At 39.7% G+C, this 19,426-nt stretch overlaps 1 protein-coding gene across 1 annotated transcript in view; it reads right to left on the bottom strand.

The window, feature by feature from the left end:
- LOC134799154 (nephrin-like) overlaps nt 1-19,426 on the bottom strand; it is a 226,851-nt gene that overhangs the window by 2,200 nt on the left and 205,225 nt on the right. The window contains exons 11-16 of the mRNA XM_063771562.1: nt 17,406-17,545; nt 16,637-16,773; nt 16,290-16,446; nt 15,544-15,694; nt 14,810-14,955; nt 8,107-8,201 (exon numbers count right to left, since the gene is read on the bottom strand). Coding sequence (XP_063627632.1) covers nt 8,107-8,201; nt 14,810-14,955; nt 15,544-15,694; nt 16,290-16,446; nt 16,637-16,773; nt 17,406-17,545 — 826 coding nt within the window. The remainder of the gene's footprint in view (nt 1-8,106; nt 8,202-14,809; nt 14,956-15,543; nt 15,695-16,289; nt 16,447-16,636; nt 16,774-17,405; nt 17,546-19,426) is intronic.

A 19,426-nucleotide genomic window follows, 5' to 3' on the forward strand; every position in this document is an offset into this window, starting at 1 on the left:
AGCAAAACCCCTCCAGGATAATATCAAAAAAATAAGCTTATATTTAACATCATAAAATACACACGTTGGAACCGGGTAACCTTAATAGCTTACCTTGCCATACAGGCCTATTCGGATTTCGAGATAATCACAAGATCTTGAGACGATTTAGAGATCAACTAGATCTACATTAGATATCGACTAGATGTGACTTGGATATCTAAGTCATAACTTGTCGAAATCGTTCAAGAGGACCTCCAGAATCGCGGAAACGTCAAATTTGACATATATATCTTACAAATATCTTTAAATTATCCGTATCGTAACTTGTTGAAGCCTAGTAGAAATATAATTCATTTTCCGAATCGAGCCGTTAGGAGCTCATTAATGACTTTTGGAGCGACAAGGTACTAACGTGACAGATTAAGATTAGAATCTGAACCAATACTAATATAACACTTTGTTAAATACAGTACGTGTGTTTACTAATAGGTTATATAGATATACAGGTAATACCTGTCAGTCATCACCTGCAATGCACAGCTTAGGTAACTACAATAAGCGTAATTAATAAAGTAATTTTCAGTGTTAAAAAAAAATTACACTAAAATCACAATCTTTTAGCCAGCTAATTAAGAACAGATTTTAATTCATTAAACTACCTTTTTATTCTTTTTCATGTCACTCGCAGACAGTTATTACCTCCACATCCACATTAAAAATAAAAATGTGAAAGCTCCTTTTATCTGCAGAAAGCTTTCTTATATTTTTTGTTCCTTTATCTGTCCTTGACAACCGGCCAAGAAGCGATTAGAGGCTTAGAGGCTACTTTTACATTATTTTTGACGGTTTTTTTTAGCCTTCAGTTGCCTACTGCTGAGTATAGGCCTCTCTTCATGTACTGTACTTATCCCGGTCCTGGGCTAGTCTCATCCAAAAGTGTCCCGCTATTTTTCAAATGTGATACACCCATCGAGCCAACGCACGCCAGGCGCTTCTTTCATACAAAAGTGGCCACCAATCCATTAACATTTTGTGGCACCTTTCAGTTTAGTTATAATACCGCAAAAACTGTTATAGGGTTATAGGCACAGAGAGGACAGATAGAGGAAGGGTCACTTTAGCGTAACACTTCAGAGGGGGACGCAGTTAGGGCCACCTTTCCAGTACAACCCACGGGTACGTTGTGCACATTAGCTCACCTATCAAGTCAGTCTTTAAAAGTCCACGATAGATTCGTATCAATCCGGCATTCGTACGTAGCGTGGACAACGTGGGTCGCAGTGGGACTTTGCCTGCCACGCGCGCTAGCGTGTGAGTGGGGGGCACTTCGAAACAGAGGGCCTACCGCGAAACACGTTCGACGTGTTGCCTATTTGTCGCACTTGTAAATTCGTACGTAAGTGTGACAAGGAGGCAACACGTCGAACGTGGCCCGCGGTATAGGCCCTCCGTGCGTGATACGAAACATTTTTTAGGGTTCCGTACCCAAAGGGTAAAACGGGACCCTATTACTAAGACTCCGCTGTCCGTCCGTCCGTCCATCCGTCCGTCTGTCACCAGGCTGTATCTCACGAACCGTGATAGCTAGACAGTTGAAATTTTCACAGATGATGTATTTCTGTTGCCGCTAGTTATAGCTTGTTGTTAAACAAGTACTAAAAAGTACGGAACCCTCGTTAGGCGAGCCCGACTCGCACTTGTCCGGTTTTTTATCCACGTGCGTAGCTCGACCGTGCGCAGCCGCCGGCCGGTTTTATTCTTATAGCTTTATTTGACATTTTTAAGCGAATTGTAATGTGCCTACTTGGAAAATAAACTAATCTTTATCTTCAATTTAAAAAGTTTTGCGGAAAGGTTTTACTGAAGAATATTTGATTCATTTTTGTGTATTAATTCGTAATCGCAATACAAACACTTTGCCATCAATCTAAGTTGAGTTTTATACCTATACCCGTGATTTGTCGTAAAGTACTACTTATTCCTAACTAGGATGAAGGGAATATGATAAACGATGGTGATATTGCAGAAACAAATGAGAGTTCTCTCGACAGGCAAATTGTAAGAACATAAACGAAATGTACAGTCAGCAGCGGCAGCAGTACATGGGAACATAGAAATAATGAGTAAAATTGTTTGCAGAAATTTACCGTAATGGTGCGTTACACCATGTACGAGTATATTATGTTCTTGAGTTTTTTTTCTATTGAACGAAAATTGTTTACTTAATCAGGTTTCGAATCCATTCAAAGATTGCCATTCATATTTTTTGGCAATTGTATTAAGTAATTCGGTTGTACTTGTATTCTGACTGTACAAGAACTATTAATTAAGTGTTCAACACAAAGAAAAACATAACGCCGCGAAAGCTGTTTCATTACGCTGTCCCAATTAGGGCCCGCCCGATACAATGTATTTTGTTTTTCAATGTGGTCGGAAACGTTCAGAAAAATGTTAATTTATTAATCGTAAAGCCCGCAGAAGGCAGAATCCTAATATCTATATTTGTAAAAAAAAATTACCGATATTTTTATTAAAATTGGATGAGAAATATTTGAATTTATATGAAATAGGTGAAATCTATTTTTAACAGGATTAAGGATGACACGCTAAACTGAGCCGGGACCGGGCCGGAGCTTCCGGCGCTTCGTTTTCTATGGAAAGCACCAAGTGATCACCGATCAGCCGTCATAGAAAATGGCATGTTGGACGCCTCGGCCCGGGCTCGGCCCGGTCTAGCGTGAGTCATCCTTTAAGCCACTCAAGCCGTCAAACGGCCTTTCAATTGGCCAGACGGCCTGCTCAATCCTATTCACTGACATCAGAATGATATTTGAATCATGTTATTTAAATTATCGTGCGTCTCGCGAGAAATAGGAGGAACGAGCCACCAGCAAGCATCTGCAAGCTGAGGAGTGAGGACCCGGCATCACACCGGTAAGCCAAATCATTTCATTTGAATTAGCATAGCATATTTCGAATACAGCTTTACATCACAGTTCTGTATGTCAGAAGACTTGCATTGCGCCCGACAAAACTGTTTAAACAATTCGGGCGAGAATCCGCAGGGTACGGAATTCCACACCGAAAAGCATTTCAGCGGCATACAAAAATCATTTTAGATTTCTAGTGCGCTAGAATTTAAATGTGAATAATGCTGGAGCTACACTGGCGTATATGCTCAGTAGTATAATTTCAATATGTTTACCCCGTGTATGCGGCCTGTCAGATTTGATCATTGAAAAAGTGACCTTGATATTTGTAACAATAGATATAAATTCTCACGCCCGGATCCGTATCTAAACATACGAGGAGTTAATAGTTCAATAGGATACAAGGGCCATTTTATTTCAAGTTGTACCTACACTCGACTTTTTTTAGGGTTCCGTACCCAAAAGGTAAAACGGGACCCTATTACTAAGACTTCGCTGTCCGTCCGTCCGTCCGTCCGTCCGTCTGTCTGTCACCAGGCTGTATCTCACGAACCGTGATAGCTAGACAGTTGAAATTTTCACAGATGATATATTTCTGTTGCCGCTATAACAACAAATACTAAAAACAGAATAAAATAAAGATTTAAATGGGGCTCCCATACAACAAACGTGATTTTTGACCAAAGTTAAGCAACGTCGGGCGTGGTCAGTACTTGGATGGGTGACCGTTTTTTTTTGCATTTTTTTCCGTTTTTTATTCATTATGGTACGGAACCCTTCCTGCGCGAGTCCGACTCGCACTTGCCCGGTTTTTATCTTAAATATAGGATTGTTTACGATATTTCTACTCCAGTCAGAATCACGAGCGCTTTCGGTCCTAATAGAAGAAAAAACTGTAGCATTTTACTGTTGCGGCGTCGTTTTTGCCGCCGCCGTATCTATTGACAGATATTGCTCCTTTTTTATCCGTGATAAAATGAGTGACTTTTGCAACCGCATTACTGCCGCGATTATGACGTTCATTCCGTCACTATTTTTATCAAGGAAATTGACAGATACAGAGGCGGTATAAACGACGCAGGCGTTGACGTTGTTTAAAATGTATTACATAACATTTACATGGCATTTATTAGATAGCATGCGGAAAAGTGTGGCATTCTAAATAAATGAATGTGCCAAACTCCCAAAAGAAACTCCTAAAAGATGTCTATAAGCATTTTACGTGACACCACTACTTTACTACATATAAAAATGAACTGTCAAAGGAACCATCATACGACGCGAGAGGTTAGGTTGATATAAATATTAGAACCAAAAGGTTATCACGTTATCAAGTTTTAAGACAAAAGTTCCTCCAATTTTTCACACGAAAAACATGAATTGATTATCCCCCATTTCCACGAAGTCGGATATGAGTGCTGCATAAATTATGATTCCATTCACCCTACATGGTTCCGTGGGATGGCGAATAACTTGCGCTGTCTGCGTCGCCGACGTTGAGAAATGGCGGTGCCCTGACGCATGACAGCGAGTCTTATAATGGAGCTGTGCTATGATAGTTCTGAGAGTAAACTGGGTTATAGAATTTTTTTAAGCTATTATTTTCTGTAAATGGGTAAAAATTTTCCAACCGGCCAAGTGCGAGTCGGACTCTCGTACTATAATAGTTAACTATTTGGGGTAGTTTTAATTTGTTAATTGTGCTGAATCCAATTGCAGTATCATTCATTTATCAGGTCGAAAACATAATAGGTAGACGAATATGACAATCAACTTTTGACGCGAAACCGGTAAACAATTTAAAGCTATCAGTGAAATATCTCTAAACACACCAAAGTTAGTCTTAAATGTCTCATTTGATGCCGTTAAATTAAACATCTTATTACAATTGCAATACTCTACGAGTACCTACGTCCTACAGTCCCCTGTACTGTACAATCGCTTTCAAATCTATTGTAACAGTGATAGTGGGAACAGTTTTCATCTCTACAAAACGGCTAAGCCCGACTACTGCGAATCACATAATCACCATTACTGGATATTGTCAATGGAGATAACAGTATCCTTAATACAGGCCAATTCGAACGTGCACCTGACATCAAATCTTAGAGCATTTAATAACCGGAGTCGCCTTTAAGAGCGTACACCTCTGCCGAAAACCTTGCACAGTTATGCAAACTTTTGTATGGACTGACGTTTATCTGACTTGGCTATTAGTATGCACCGAAAAAAATAATTTTCTACAATACTACCAGAACGTATAGTAATTAAAAATATAGTTATACCTACTAAAATCCGGTAGTAATAACAAAAAATGTTGTATCGTGTAAAACTTGTTTTTTAAACATCACTGTTTAATTCTAGTTAAATGCAATTTAGTACTGCTTACAATTTCGTTGTATATGTAAAGATGCAAGTGTTGTAAATATCAAACGTTTGTCTCGTTTAATATATGCATCGTAACACTAACTATTGATATGTAAAAATAAAGATACGAGTGTACACGTTACAAGTTATTATGTTGTGGTTACTATAATGCATTGTAGTCTGAACGAATCAAACAGTTGTGCCAACACCACGGTGTATGCGCGGGTGGCGGGGGGCGGAGAAAGGAATTGCGCAATTCACAGAACGGCAGCCATTACGCCAGCGTCTTACGTTCCGGCCGGTCGATGTTTTATTTACGTAGATCCTGTCCATAATATTATTGTAAACTAGTACAAGTGTATAGTATAAGTGCGTGTTGTTTGCGTGATGTTGCTGACACAGTGAAATGTGCGGGCTCCGATTAAGGAAAAGTCCTCCCGCACCGATGTGGATAAGGAGGGATTCAAACTGGTGGAAAGGAAACGCAAGGCGCGCAGGGCGCCTCGTAAAACTCTGTGTGGCACTGCGGAGCCGGTTAATTCTGGCCTACGAGTTGCGACACCGAGTAAGGCGCTCTACGTGTCTCGCCTGCATTACTCCGCCGGGGCCGACGAGGTGGTGGAGTACGTCCGCCGGAAGACTGGCTACACGCTGAGGGTGCACCAGCTACAGTCGCGTCACTATGTGCACTTCAGTTCATTTGTAGTGCGCGTGCCGCGGCCTCTGCAGGACACCATCGCAAGCGCGGACTTCTGGCCGAAGGGTGTGGTGTTTCGGCGGTTCCGGGGCAACCTGCCGAATCCTACGCCGAGTCAGACGACGCTACGGAGCCACGCTGTTACGTCGTCGCCCAAATCCAATATTTAATTTGTATGTCATTTTTGTGTCTATTGTTTTCTTTGTGGAGACAAAATGTTTTTTTCTTTTGTAGTGTCACAGTGCCTTGGTTTTACTGTAATGCTGTGTTACTTATTTGATCAATAAAATAAAAAAAAATAAGTGTGTAAAACTTGTCTGTCTTTACTAGAAGAGCAGTGTACTGGTTATATATTGTTCACGTAACCAGAACCCACTGTGTTGAAGGGACTTCTAAACGGGCCATATGTTCACTGCAATATGTGGCCGGCAACTATTAGTGTCCCTCTCTAACATGTGAGTAAGAGGACACCAATAGTTGCCGGCCACATATTGCAGTGAACATATGGCTCGCTTAGAAGCCCCATTAGCACAGTGCGTTCTGGTAACGTGAACAATATAAAACCAGTACACCGCACAAATCGTTCAGTTACATATACTGAATACCTTGTTATAACAACAGGACAGGAACGTATATGTTACTGTATTATTTAGTAACCATTAACAGACCGGCTAGTTGGGTTTACTAAAAGTCTTATACCCACTACTATACACTTCATAGAATTAACAAATTTAATTTAACAAGAATGGTCTGGTTATGTTTACAAAGTGTCCTGTCGTCACATATACAACAAGACAATATAGTACAGCTAACCAGATTCTGGTTACCAGTACCAGGTTTTTTTTTCAGTGTAGGTACCGCAATAGGACCTTAAGGGCCTGAATCAGGAATAGGGGAGTTCCTATAAAAATTTTATTATGAAAATATGTTTTCAGTGTGTTACGTACAAAACATGTACAAATAGCCATACACTTGACGTGCCCCTCCCCCGCAAAAATCGGCAGAATGTTGTGTAAAGAAAATGACAGCCAAGGCGTCTCCAGTTACTAAATGCTCTAAGCATCAAACCGATATTTGAATAATACTGAAATCTGTGAGCTCTTATTCGAACGTTCATTTCGCTCAGACTTTTCTGCACAAGTAAGTTGTGTGAGGCTCCCGCGCGAATGACAGCTAACTGATATGACTCCGATATCAGTCGAATATCGGTTTGATGTCAGCACGTGCGAATTGGCCTGTCAGTGCGATTATCAACACGATGACACAAAGTTTAAATTTCCGCTATATTGTGCTCTGTAGGGATAAAATAAGTATAAAGTATTGTCAATTTCAGTAAATAACGACTTTCCTTGTCGTTACCATAGTTACGACAAAAACTTTTAACAGTTTTAACTGACTGCCGTAAGGAGCTTGCGTATGTACAGTCGCCATCAGATATATCGGAGCGGCCAAGGCGTTCACAATATCTGAACAAGCACTCTAACGCCTTGACAATAGAGACGTGCTCACGCTCAGATATTTGTGAGCATCTTGGCCGCTCCGATATATCTGATCGCACGGTCACTGACTTTAATTGATGATCCATCTAAGGTTCAAGCTAATTTGGTTGTCAATACTAACAGTATGAAATGTCCAATGTAAAGTAAACCCTAAATGGCTCAACAATTAAAGTCCGTGATTGTACAAAGAATTTAATTTCAGTACCATTTCGTACAGTGACAATTAATATGGAAGTCATTAATAGAATCAGGCGTTACTTAGCGGAAATCCATATTACTCGAAACAAAAATGTTATATTTTAAGTAATAACGTGCTAGTCATTCAGTGCTAACTAACTATTTTTTACATGCAATTAATGTCGTATAAGTTAAAAATAATGAAATTATATCGCGTTAGATCCGATATACTTAATCACTAAATAAACCACTCCTTATAATAATTATAGGGTTTTTAGAGGAAGAAGGAATCGGATTATGCATTTGTCCCCGCCGGGAACAGTTGGGAATAGGCTTTTCATGTAAATACCTAATACCATGTGTCCCCGCTTCATGTTTGGCGGCGGTGACATGAGGCGGGGACAAATGGGAATACACCAAGAGAGTAGGTACGGGTAGGTATAGTTTAACTTACCATACTAGGAGGTAGAGGCTGGTCGCTGTACAACCTCAGCGGGTCGCTCTCGGACTGAGGCAGCGGTTCCTTGCAGTAATCGCTGCATTTCTTATCTGTAGGTACATAAAATAGGAATTACACAGATAAAAAAAATATCATTATCATTGGCCTTTGAGTCTATTGCAAACGATTTTATGGTGTAACACCAGAGGGACACCGTTTTTGGTGGCTCAATAGACCGATGCAAACAGACATGGTCTACAAGTATTAAAATATGCTTAGAGGGAATTCAAAGGGCCTAACGGGAAACACTTCCCACATTCCTTCCATTCCGTCACCGTCATACAAAGTTTATGAAGAATGTTAACGGGATGCAAAAAAATCTTGGGACCTTTTCTCCTATCAGGTTCGAAAGAGCTCGTGATTCTGAGTAGAAATTGCATAAAATTCCCAAACCTGAAAAAAGTGTACTGTACAACTTTCAATTCAATGAACGTACAGTCGAAAATTTTAATTTATGACCCATTTCGTACCTTGTCACAGTGACAATAGTACAGCGACTTTCATATTGATTGTCACTGTGACAAGGTACGAAATATGTAGGTCATAAATTAATACTTTCGACCGTACGTACGCGTCAATTGGTTTACATTTAGCTCGCTTGCGCGCTTGACCTAGACGTATGAGTGACGTTTTTGTTTCTGGCATAAAGCGTTCAAAGCTATACTAGACGATCAGCATCCGTACATATAGTGCGACATAAAATAGTAGAAATTAAATAAAGTGGAACTAAAAAAATCAATGCTATAAATTGTTGCTATGTTTAAGCATTTTACGTCACAAATATGACAGTTACGTAGGAAGTGGCGCCCTCAATAATTTTCTACAATCTGCCGTATTCGAACTTCAAGATATTCACAAGAGACGACACGTACTAGATCCATTCTCTAGTTCTAGTTCTCTTTTGCAGCGCAATTCGGGCAACCAATGTCACTTTTACGTTAAATAGAGTAAGATATCTATTAGATGTGAATTGGATCTCTAAGTCATATCCTGTGGAAATCGTTCAACAGTATCTCCAGAATCGCGCAAATGTCAAATTTGACAGGTTAGATCTTAAACATATCGTTATCGTATTTTGGTGATGTCTAAAAGATGGCTTATAGATGTCTATTTCAAAATCCGAATCGGGCCCAATTTCTTGTCGGACTATAGGCCCGTCAGCTTTTTATGTGTGATACGAAACACGAGCGATTGCAAAAAGTAGAACAAAATCTCGTCTAGGCCGCCATATTGGATTCCAAGGCCGCTCTTCGGAAAGTTTATTTAGCGCATAGGCTACGCCATCCAGCGTATATATGACCCCTCCTTTCTATCCACTAGCCGCCCGCTTCCAAATTCGAAATCAAGACTTTCCAAGACAAATTATACTTTTCATTTGTGTTGCCAGCATTGCAACGACCGATGCCGCGCTTTAGGGGCTACCCGAGGTTTTCATCGATTCTTGACAAGATTTGAATCGTATCTCCTTTTTTTGCACTACAGAACAGATAGAATTTTAAGACAAACGGTTATCAGTTCTTTAATCTTTTTTCTCCGTTTTTTTCTACCGGATTTTGAAAGAAATGAATAGGTACTTATTTTTTATGATTTTTTAAACATTGTCTAAAAAAACACTTTTTTCGTATCTAGTTTGCGGTGAAGGATCTTACATGTACGAAATCTACATAATTAGGTTCATATTTGAAGTCTCGAAAAACGTGTCTAGTTTTAATTTTAAACTAATTAACACAAAAGTTATGGCCAGAAAACCAGTTTTTAGCCTAAAATTGTTCAACTGTGATGCCAAATATCTCGAAGACAATGAACTTTGAAGTAAATATGGGATACTATGTTGCTTAAAGCCGTTGCTGTTAGTATGATAAGCTACAAAAAAACATTAGAACACTAAGAGATACAGATCGAAGGTCATTGGCGTGGGGGAGCCCCTTAAAGACTGTGTTAAGCGAGACATGTCAGCATTTGACATCGACCACCATGCCTGGAAAGCCTTAGCTGAAGACCGTGATAGATGGCGCAAGCGTGTTGTGGAGGGGAGAAGGCTATGCGTTAGATAGCAGAAGGTATCGCAGAAAGCAAACCGGGACTGGAACCTCAGGTGACATGAGTTTTCTCTGCCAAAAATGGGGTAGGTAGTGCCGCTCACGCATCGGCCTCCACAGTCACTTAACCCGTTGTCAAAACAGCAATGCTTAAAATTATCTGCAATAGACGCAAAGGCCTGTGATGATGACAGCATTGCCAACATAAGGAGTAAAATTGTCATTTAGTATCTGTGGTACATGTACTTAAACTATACATTTTGTTATAAGTAGATAAAGTCTGACCTGTAATATAGGATCATTGTCAAGAAGGCGCTGTTATTCTCATGTAGGTATAGGGTGCAGTTCACTTGGCTTATGACCGCAATCAGTGGGGACATGTTGCATGTGGTCGCGATCCTCAGCATTGAGGGAACGAGGAAGAAGAAGAAGAAGAAGAAGATAGGGTGACAGTTTAGTGTAGTATGAAAAAATTAGTTCCAGTGAAATTCCGCAAAATGGCGCGTGATCATATATTACTGGTCAGGCTTTACATATGTTTGTATTATCTGTGACGTTCTTTCTCTCTCTCTCTCTCTAAAAACTAGGGTCCCTAGAGAAAATAAAATAACTGGTTTACAAAAATGCGATGGGACGAGCAGTCCTGCTACTCCTGATGTCCTACGTCCCTCGTTCAATTTGGACGATTCATTTGTAATCTCGTTATTGGTGTTGCCTATCGGATCAAATCTTTTTTTTGGTGCTACGACAAATTTCAAAGTTGAATGGCGATTTTGTAAGCCCTGTTAGATAATTCAATTATTTTATGATATCGTTATATATAATATATTTTAAGTAAGTACCTACTACATCTACATTATTACTTAGTATTAAAATATTACGAAATATTCTTAAACCATTAACATAAATATGAGGTACAGTCAAAGAATTTAATTTCCGACCCATTTTGTACTTTGTCACTGTGACAATAGTATGAGGTCTCTAACGACTTTCATATTAATTGTCACTGTGACAAGGTACAAAATGGGTCGCAAATTAAATGATTTCACTGTAAGTACCTATACTACATAAATGGTACTTTATTTAAACTTTATCGCATAATAAATAAAGTACAAAATTGATGCGGACTAAATGGCTTAACCTTAACAGAAATTCTGGAATAAGGGCAAATTATTACGTATAACAAACTAGAATATCAAATGTACAAAATTCTGTCAAACACAAAGTATAGATAATAGCATTGTTCCAAATGTAATTAGCAAACACAGTAGAAAGTTAATTACTTTTATAATTTGCGGTGAAACTAATGCGGTTCAGGTAACCTAGGACTAAACTAAACTAAATTACCGCATTTAGTTTATATTGAGTGGGCGTTTATGTTAGTTTTGATTGGAAAATGGTCACAGCTTACTAATTAATGCTATGTATAGTGGAATGTTGCGCCGTAAATGACGTAATAATGCTTAGAATACAATTTAGGTACTTATCTACGCAAAAACGCAAAGCATAGGTACCTAACCTAAAATATGTGTTATAAAAAGTGACGAGCAAGTGGTAATTTGTTCCCAAAGTGGTAATGTGTTGTACGGTTGCGTTCGTGGCCCACAAATGGTCGCCGGAAGACCAGCGCTGACTTTCTGGTTAGCATTATGCTGAGGCGGGACCATTTCGTCGTAAACTATATACTTTATGCTTTAAATATACTTTTTGTAATACGTTTGTATGAAATGTAGTTTTAGTTTGCTATGAATAAATGAAATTATTAGATTATAGATACCTATGTAGCAATAGGAGCGGGCGCACGCATGCGGATGCCATTGCAGCATTGTAAGATAAAATCCGTCGCACGCGTTCGCGCCTGTTAGCGTTACTCATACTACTTATTTTACGTTAACCCGCTCACCCTTTCCGTGCAACCGCGCTAGCTAGCGGGCGTCCTAAATATGTACATACTAAGTACACATTATTTTATTCCGGTGTATTCAATAAATAAGCTATGTTTATTTTTTATCCTATCTAAATCTCATTCACTTTGATCGTCCATATAAACATAACTTGACAAAATCCCTTTGCGTTTCCCTATCGTTTCCCTTAAATTACGCACAAACAATGTGCTGTTGATCCGAAGGAATCCTCTTACCATACCACGTCTATCATTTTGACTGGCATGTGCCTTGTTACGAGAAAATGTAAAACATACACGGGAACAGAGTGAAAACGAGTAATCCACATTTTGCTTTAAAATAATTATAGGTACAATGCTACAGATATACAGATCACACGTTAAAGTTAAATAAACACTTCTCTTTCTAGAGTTCCGTGCCAAAAAGGTACAAAAGGAACCCTTAAGGATGACTCATGTTAGACCGGTCCGTGTCCGGGCCGGAGCTTCCGGCGCTTACTTTTCTATGACATGACAGGCAATCACATGTTGCTTTCCATAGAAAACGATGCGCCGGAAGCTCCGAGCTCCGGCCCGGTCTAACATGAGTCATCCTTTATGGTGTGACTCTGTCCGTCTCTGTCACATCGCTAAATATCCCGAGAACTACTTATGCTATCGATTTGAAATACCTAGTTATGAACAAAGCTAAGTCAGGCACATTAAAAGTGTTAAATTTTTCCCCGTCAGGAGTTAAAAAAGGTTAAAATGCTAAAAGAAAAAATAGATATAGTGTAGAAGCGAGTTCTTTTTTCGTTTTGTTGCACGAGTTTTTCTTTTCGCTTCATACGTTGAAGCAATCTCTGTTGCTCAGGAAATAAGACAGCCTCGGTGTAACGCGATTTTGTATCGAAACGAAGCTGATTGCGGATTTACATGGATAAAGCTTATCTACAACGAATATTTGCATGCTTAGATGATAAACAAATATGTGTAGTTCGGTTGAAATGTGATTTACATTGGCTGGATGAATATTTATTTTACTGTGTTCGTTATTTTAAAACTAAGAATACATTTAGAGAAAAATTGCGGCAATCAGTGCACATATATAGCAGAATACAAGTTATAACGGGTCAGACCCCCTCGGAGTCGGTTAATTGGTATCGATCCGCCATATACCTACGCGAGTGTACACTCATTTAATTTTTCTCAAAAATGGACGGCAAAGTCGACTTTGCCGTTTAAAACATAGGTTGCGAAGCGCGTAGTTTATGGTCAGTCAAAAATTAAAAAGTTAAAAACATTGCAGTCTCGATTTTGGGACTGCAATGTTGCATACAAATTCCATTATTTGTCGAGTTCCAAACTTTTTAAAAGTTGAAATGGCCATATCAAATGAAGGCACAGGCCCATTAAACAGCCAAACAGATGATTAGTACCGCGACTATTTAGCTGTCTCAAATAGGTTGGCGTATTTTCGGCAGAAAAATACACTTCTATTTTTTTATTAAAAAAATAAAAAGGCGGCAAAGCTAATTTTTTCAATTGTTTCTACTTTTTTCTGTGAAAATATATACGTAAGAAAGTTGCTTTTGTAAAATATTTCTATGATATTTATATTTGTTGCACCATTTTTGAGAAAAGCACTATATATGACTCGGCTGGAAGGCTACTTGCTGGCTTCGGATTCAATTAAACGGACTCCCAAGGTCGTCCGTTTAAAACGAATCCTCAGCCTGCAAGTAGCTACTTCCGAGCCTCGACAATAATGTACTATTATGTTAAGTATTTCGTTTTCTTTGCTCCTTCCTTCCGAATTCCAACTGTAATCTGTGCTTTCTATACTCTCGTGCCCATGTTTTTATTTGCTTGTAGTTCTTAAACTTTTTGATTATTCATAGTATATACCTGTGAGAAGCGCTGGTGGCCTAGCGGTAAGAGCGTGCGACTTGCATTCCGTAGGTCGCGGGTTCAAACCCAGCTCGTACCAATGAGTTTTTCTGAACTTAAGTACGAAGTATCACTTGATATTTACCAGTCGCTTTTCGGTGAAGGAAAACATCGTGAGGAAACCGAACTAATCCCAATAAGGCCTTGTTTCCCCTCTGGGTGGGAAGGTCAGATGGCAGTCGCATTCATAAAAACTAGTGCCTATGACAATTCTTGGGATTAGTTGTCAAGCAGACCCCAGGCTCCCATGAGCCATGGCAAAATGTCGGGATAACGCGAGGAAGAAGATTTTTTTTATAAATTGTCCTAATTTGTTGTCTAAAATATCCGTTTATTCGGATATTTTGAGTTGTTTTATTCGAATATTTTCGAATATTATTATTGGCGGATATCCGAATATTCGATTGCAAACCCTAATTAGAAGGCAAACGAGCCGACGAATCGCCATGGACGTGCAACACCAGACCTGCTAGCATCAGTTGTGTTCTCGTGCGCGAGTCCATACTTGAAGTCGCGCTAGATGTAGGTATAGAATCGCGCGCGAGAAAGCTACTCATGCTAGCAGGTCTGCGGGATTGTAAGTGCCTTTAAGATGGGACTCCGCTACTATTCCTGGGTCTCTAAGATGTCTCCCTCACTCACCGTAATGACACGGAATTACGTCGGGGTCTGAATCCTCAAACTGATCCATCTTCAGCTCGTACCGACTGCAATAATCGAGCTTGGGCGTCGCCGTGTATGTTTAAACAGTCTCTCTCTGTCTCTCTAAGCTGTCTCCCTCACTCACCGTAATGACACGGAATGATGTCAGGGTCATCGACCTCGTCCTTCAGCTCGTACCGACTGCAGTAGTCGAGTTTGGGCGTCGCCGTGTATGTGTTTAAACTCTCCGGCTTAGAGAACTCGAGACTTCGTTGCATGTAGAGGGTGTTTCTGAGGAAATAAAAAAGTTAGATTCAATTAAATAATGAACGTTTTTTGAAATCACTGATTTAAACTTTCACGACTCTTACACATTCATTCATTCATAAATAAATGTTCATGTCTTCGAGCAACACCGGGAAGGGAATCGGAATTCGCAATATTTCCCCTCTCGCGAAGCACATGCTCAACTGGGCATACACACTCACAACTAGCGCGGTGCGTGTTGTGAGTCATCCGCACACAAAAACGATAAGTAAAAAAAAACTGTTTATTGCACACATTAATAATAGAGTTTACAAACAAAACTCTTAATCTATTAAGATCGAGGTGTACAAGATTTGTCTTTGATTCATGTCATTTTCTATGTATTTGTGTCGTCATTTCAGATTGGATTTTGTATGTAGTCATTGAGAAGTGCGACTGTGTGCACGTTTCCCCCGCATAAAATGACAGAACGATTTGTACGGTAAGAAATCGCCTGGGCTCCTCCCTTCCGACGTGTCGGAAGCTGGTGTTGCTCCAAGGTTCATGTTATATAATTTTGGTATTAATGCTATAACTGTAGGTATAAGTAGAAGTTACAAGTAGTACACTTACGCTGAAGGCGGATGCTTGTCCAAGTGGTGTCGGCGCGTCATATGCCGCCGATATAACGCAGTGATGACGCCGCAGACAGCAGCACATAACAATGCTGATAGCGCTAACAGAGTCGCTAGCATTGGTGACAGTGGTAGCGTTGTGCTCGCTCCTGTTACAAAAGAAAAAAACTTTGGTCAATGCGACCAAATCCGTCTGCGGGAAATCGTACACGAGCGTTTTACTCAATCAATATTTTATAGTACACGATTGTTGATTTTTTTTTTGAGCAGTCAAAGACAGATGGGCTCTGTTTACTGTTGAAAAAAATCCCGAAGATAAATAGGCTCCGGGAAATAGGCGTAATTATGTATGTATGTATGAAATATAAGAAACTACGCTCGTCTACGGAATTTCCCTTGACGGATTTGTATGCATCCCTATTTGGAAAATAATTCCAGAACGGCGGATACTTTTGCAGCGTTGTTTTATCCACTATAATTGATGCTGACTGTAGCTGAATTTCTACTTAACAGTTTGAAACTATTATATATATGAAAGTCATGTGGCGAGAAAAGTATTACGAATAGTGGGGGAAAGTAATGGGAAAGGAAAACCGAGGAAAAGGTGGATATAATGTGTTAGAGATGATATGAAACGAAAGCGAACGGGCGAGAGAGAGGTATGGAAGAAAAAGACATGGTGCGCCGACCCCAAATAAATGGGATAAGGGCAAGCGAATGATGAGTTTGAAACTATAAACTCACCAGTAAATTTGTCAGGTGACCTTAAAGCTACAGTGTACAAAGAAACCGTTTCGCTCCGTCCTTTAGCGTTAGCTGCGTATAGCTTGAGCGCGTAGCTCGACCTTCCATCTAGTTCCACTTCGAAAGTGGAGCTGTTCGAAGTTACGTTGGCATGGACCTAAACAAAGAAACAATTTTTCGAAAATCGAATGGGTCAAATGTTTTATCGTCTGCCATCGTGGCACTTTAGTGACACAATAGAATGACACGTGACACGATAGGCGATAAATGTGAAATCGTCTTATCCGTTGATACTGTGCCTACGTTAGAAAATGTAAGATTTTAAAGAAATAAAAAGACAGTCTTACCAGCAGAGATGGTAGTTCCAGCACCTCCATATAGAAGAGCTGAGGTAGACCTCCATCGAAGCCTTCCAAGCACTCCACTTGCAAACCAACAGCACTTTGGTTCGTCACTGAGCAGTTCTGGAGTGGCATCGGCTTACCTATAACAATGTTTTAATGTACCTATGTAAATGTAAAACAGTTCCGTTATGTAGATACTGACAGCCATTTTCATGCCTCCAGTCATTTCTTTCTTTATTCTTTTTTAAAGGTGACATTCGCATGTCAAAATACTGCTGCGGCTTTGACGGTTGCGGCGCTGTCAATCTCCATGATATAATGAGTGACGATGACGGATCGAACGTCATAATCGCGGCAGTAATGCGATTACAAACGTCATCGTCACTCATTATATCAAGGAAATCGACAGTAACAACGCCTGCGTCAAGGCCACAGCAGGAATGTCGTAACAGGGCTATAAGCTATAACCGCGAAAATCGGGGTTCACAAATTGCGGGCATCTTTCTCTGTCACTCTTATTACTTCATTGGAGTAAAAGAGAAAGATCCCCGCAATTTGCGAATTTCGGTTTTTGCGGTAGGTAGGCCCCCAGTACTGCAGCTGCAGTTGACATCCGAACGAATTTTTTAAATGTTGTAGAGCTTTACTATTAAGCATGATTTTTTATGCAATAAAAACCCTAAAGAGGTAATAAATAGTGGCGTAGAAATATAACTAACTTTATTTTGATTTCGTTTGCTTTACTTTACTTACGTTACTATATTTTACGTACCCGCAGCTACGATCTTGTACACACAAGGGGCTCCCTGTCGTCCAACAATGTTGGTGGCTGTACACGATATGGTGCCGAAATCCATGTCTGTGATTGGAGTGTAGCGGAGCGTTGACGTGAACCCCGATTTTGTGTAAGACCTGGTGAAAAGTTTATTAAAATTTATTAACAAACAGGAATATCCCAGATGATACGGTCAATTTAATTATCACGGTGACAAGATACGAAATGGTAAGAAAAAGGTGAAAAGGCCGTTTAATATACGAATAACATGACTTAAATTCGGCCTTCTATTCTGCATATTTCAGCATATCCACTCTGTGGTATTAGTTCAAGCTGTGTTAAGCCTACGCCGGCCAGGATACACAATGCAACGTAGGTATACATGTTACCTAAGCCGTATGGTGTGTTAGCTAATGATCGTGTCTATTCGTGAAACAGGATTAAAACGTAGCCTTTAAATTTCAAAAAACTGCTGTATATAACCTGTGTAAATTGTGTAAAACCGGTGTCGCCAAACTCACACATTCATAGTTAATAAGTTATAACACGGCACACAATAATAAAAATGCTTTAGATTAGTAGCAACTTTCAATACCAATATGGTGTAACCAGTTGGCATTTCTAGAATTTTTTTAATGAAATGTATGTACAGTCAGCAGCAAAAGTTGCTAAGCGGGCCAGGTGTTCAAAATGATCTTGACGCGACTTTATTATTAAGAGAATAAGAGCGTGTCAATGTAATTTTGAACACCTCGCCCGCTTAGCAACGTCTGTTGCTGACTGTACCTAACATTTTATTTTATTTTCTTTATTTAGGATTACCAACAGATAATACATCTTACATGCTCTTAAATCTATATAACAATCATGACTGATCTGCTTATCTAATTATAGGTAACCACAACTTATATAAGTGTCTGTGAACAATATTTAACATGCGATAAACTTATGGGTAAATGAATTAATAGGTACCAGTACATTACATAACTTGACAACTAGGGTGATGTTAAATTGTCGATAACAATTATTAACTACATATATACTTATATACAAATATTTTCTATAAATATTTTTTAAAGTATTATTAAGACAGTATAAAGTAATAATACTTTACAAAATATATGCTACAGTCTAAATTATTATGTCAATATTATGCGATGTAATTATGTGCTCTTATCTTATATTATGCTGTCTTAGTGACCAAGATTCGAGTCTACAAGACTGTAATTAGACCAATTTTGATGTATGGGTGTGAAGCTTGGACGCTGACTCAGAAAGAAGAGAGCAAGCTCTTAGTGGCGGAGAGGAAAATATGGCGGAAGATTCTGGGGCCTATCAGAGAGGAAGATGGGACTTGGAGGCGAAGGAAAAATAGAGAGCTAGAGGAGCTTGTTGCGATGCCCAATATAATTGGCGAGATCAAAGCCACACGACTCCGCTGGCTCGGTCACCTGGAGAGGATGGGGGAGGATCGTGCTGTGAGAAGAGCGTATGTGGGGCACCCGGGCGGAAAACGTCCGTCGGGGCGTCCCAGATACCGCTGGAGTGACGAAGCCCAAAAAGACCTGTCCGCCCTCGGAATACCCAACTGGCGTGAAGTGGCGCAGAATAGGGCAGAGTGGCGCTCTCTTGTGTCAGAGGCCAAGATCCTCTTTGGGTCACTGAGCCAGTGATGTATGTATGTATGTATGTATGTATCTTATATTATCCCAAAAGCTCGCCTAACACCAATCAAAACTAAAGCTACTTAAGTAATACTGAATGGCGATGTAAAAGAATATTTATATGACTCATTTATCTATCGCCAGTTAAAATGGTGGCTAGCGTATTAGAGTCTGACCAGCGAGTCGTGCCACAAGCTATTTTTTAAAATTCTTTATATGGCAACTTTTTTTCCCATCAAATAAGCTGTCAGTTTCAAGCTGTCATTTAATTTCATAGTAATTTTATTGCCAGGTGCGGTTTTTATTGAAATTCCCGCGTTTTTTTTTGTGCCGCGACTCGCTGGTCAGACTCTA

This window comes from Cydia splendana, chromosome 18, assembly GCF_910591565.1.
Source record: "Cydia splendana chromosome 18, ilCydSple1.2, whole genome shotgun sequence".
NCBI classification, from domain to species: Eukaryota; Metazoa; Arthropoda; class Insecta; order Lepidoptera; family Tortricidae; genus Cydia; species Cydia splendana.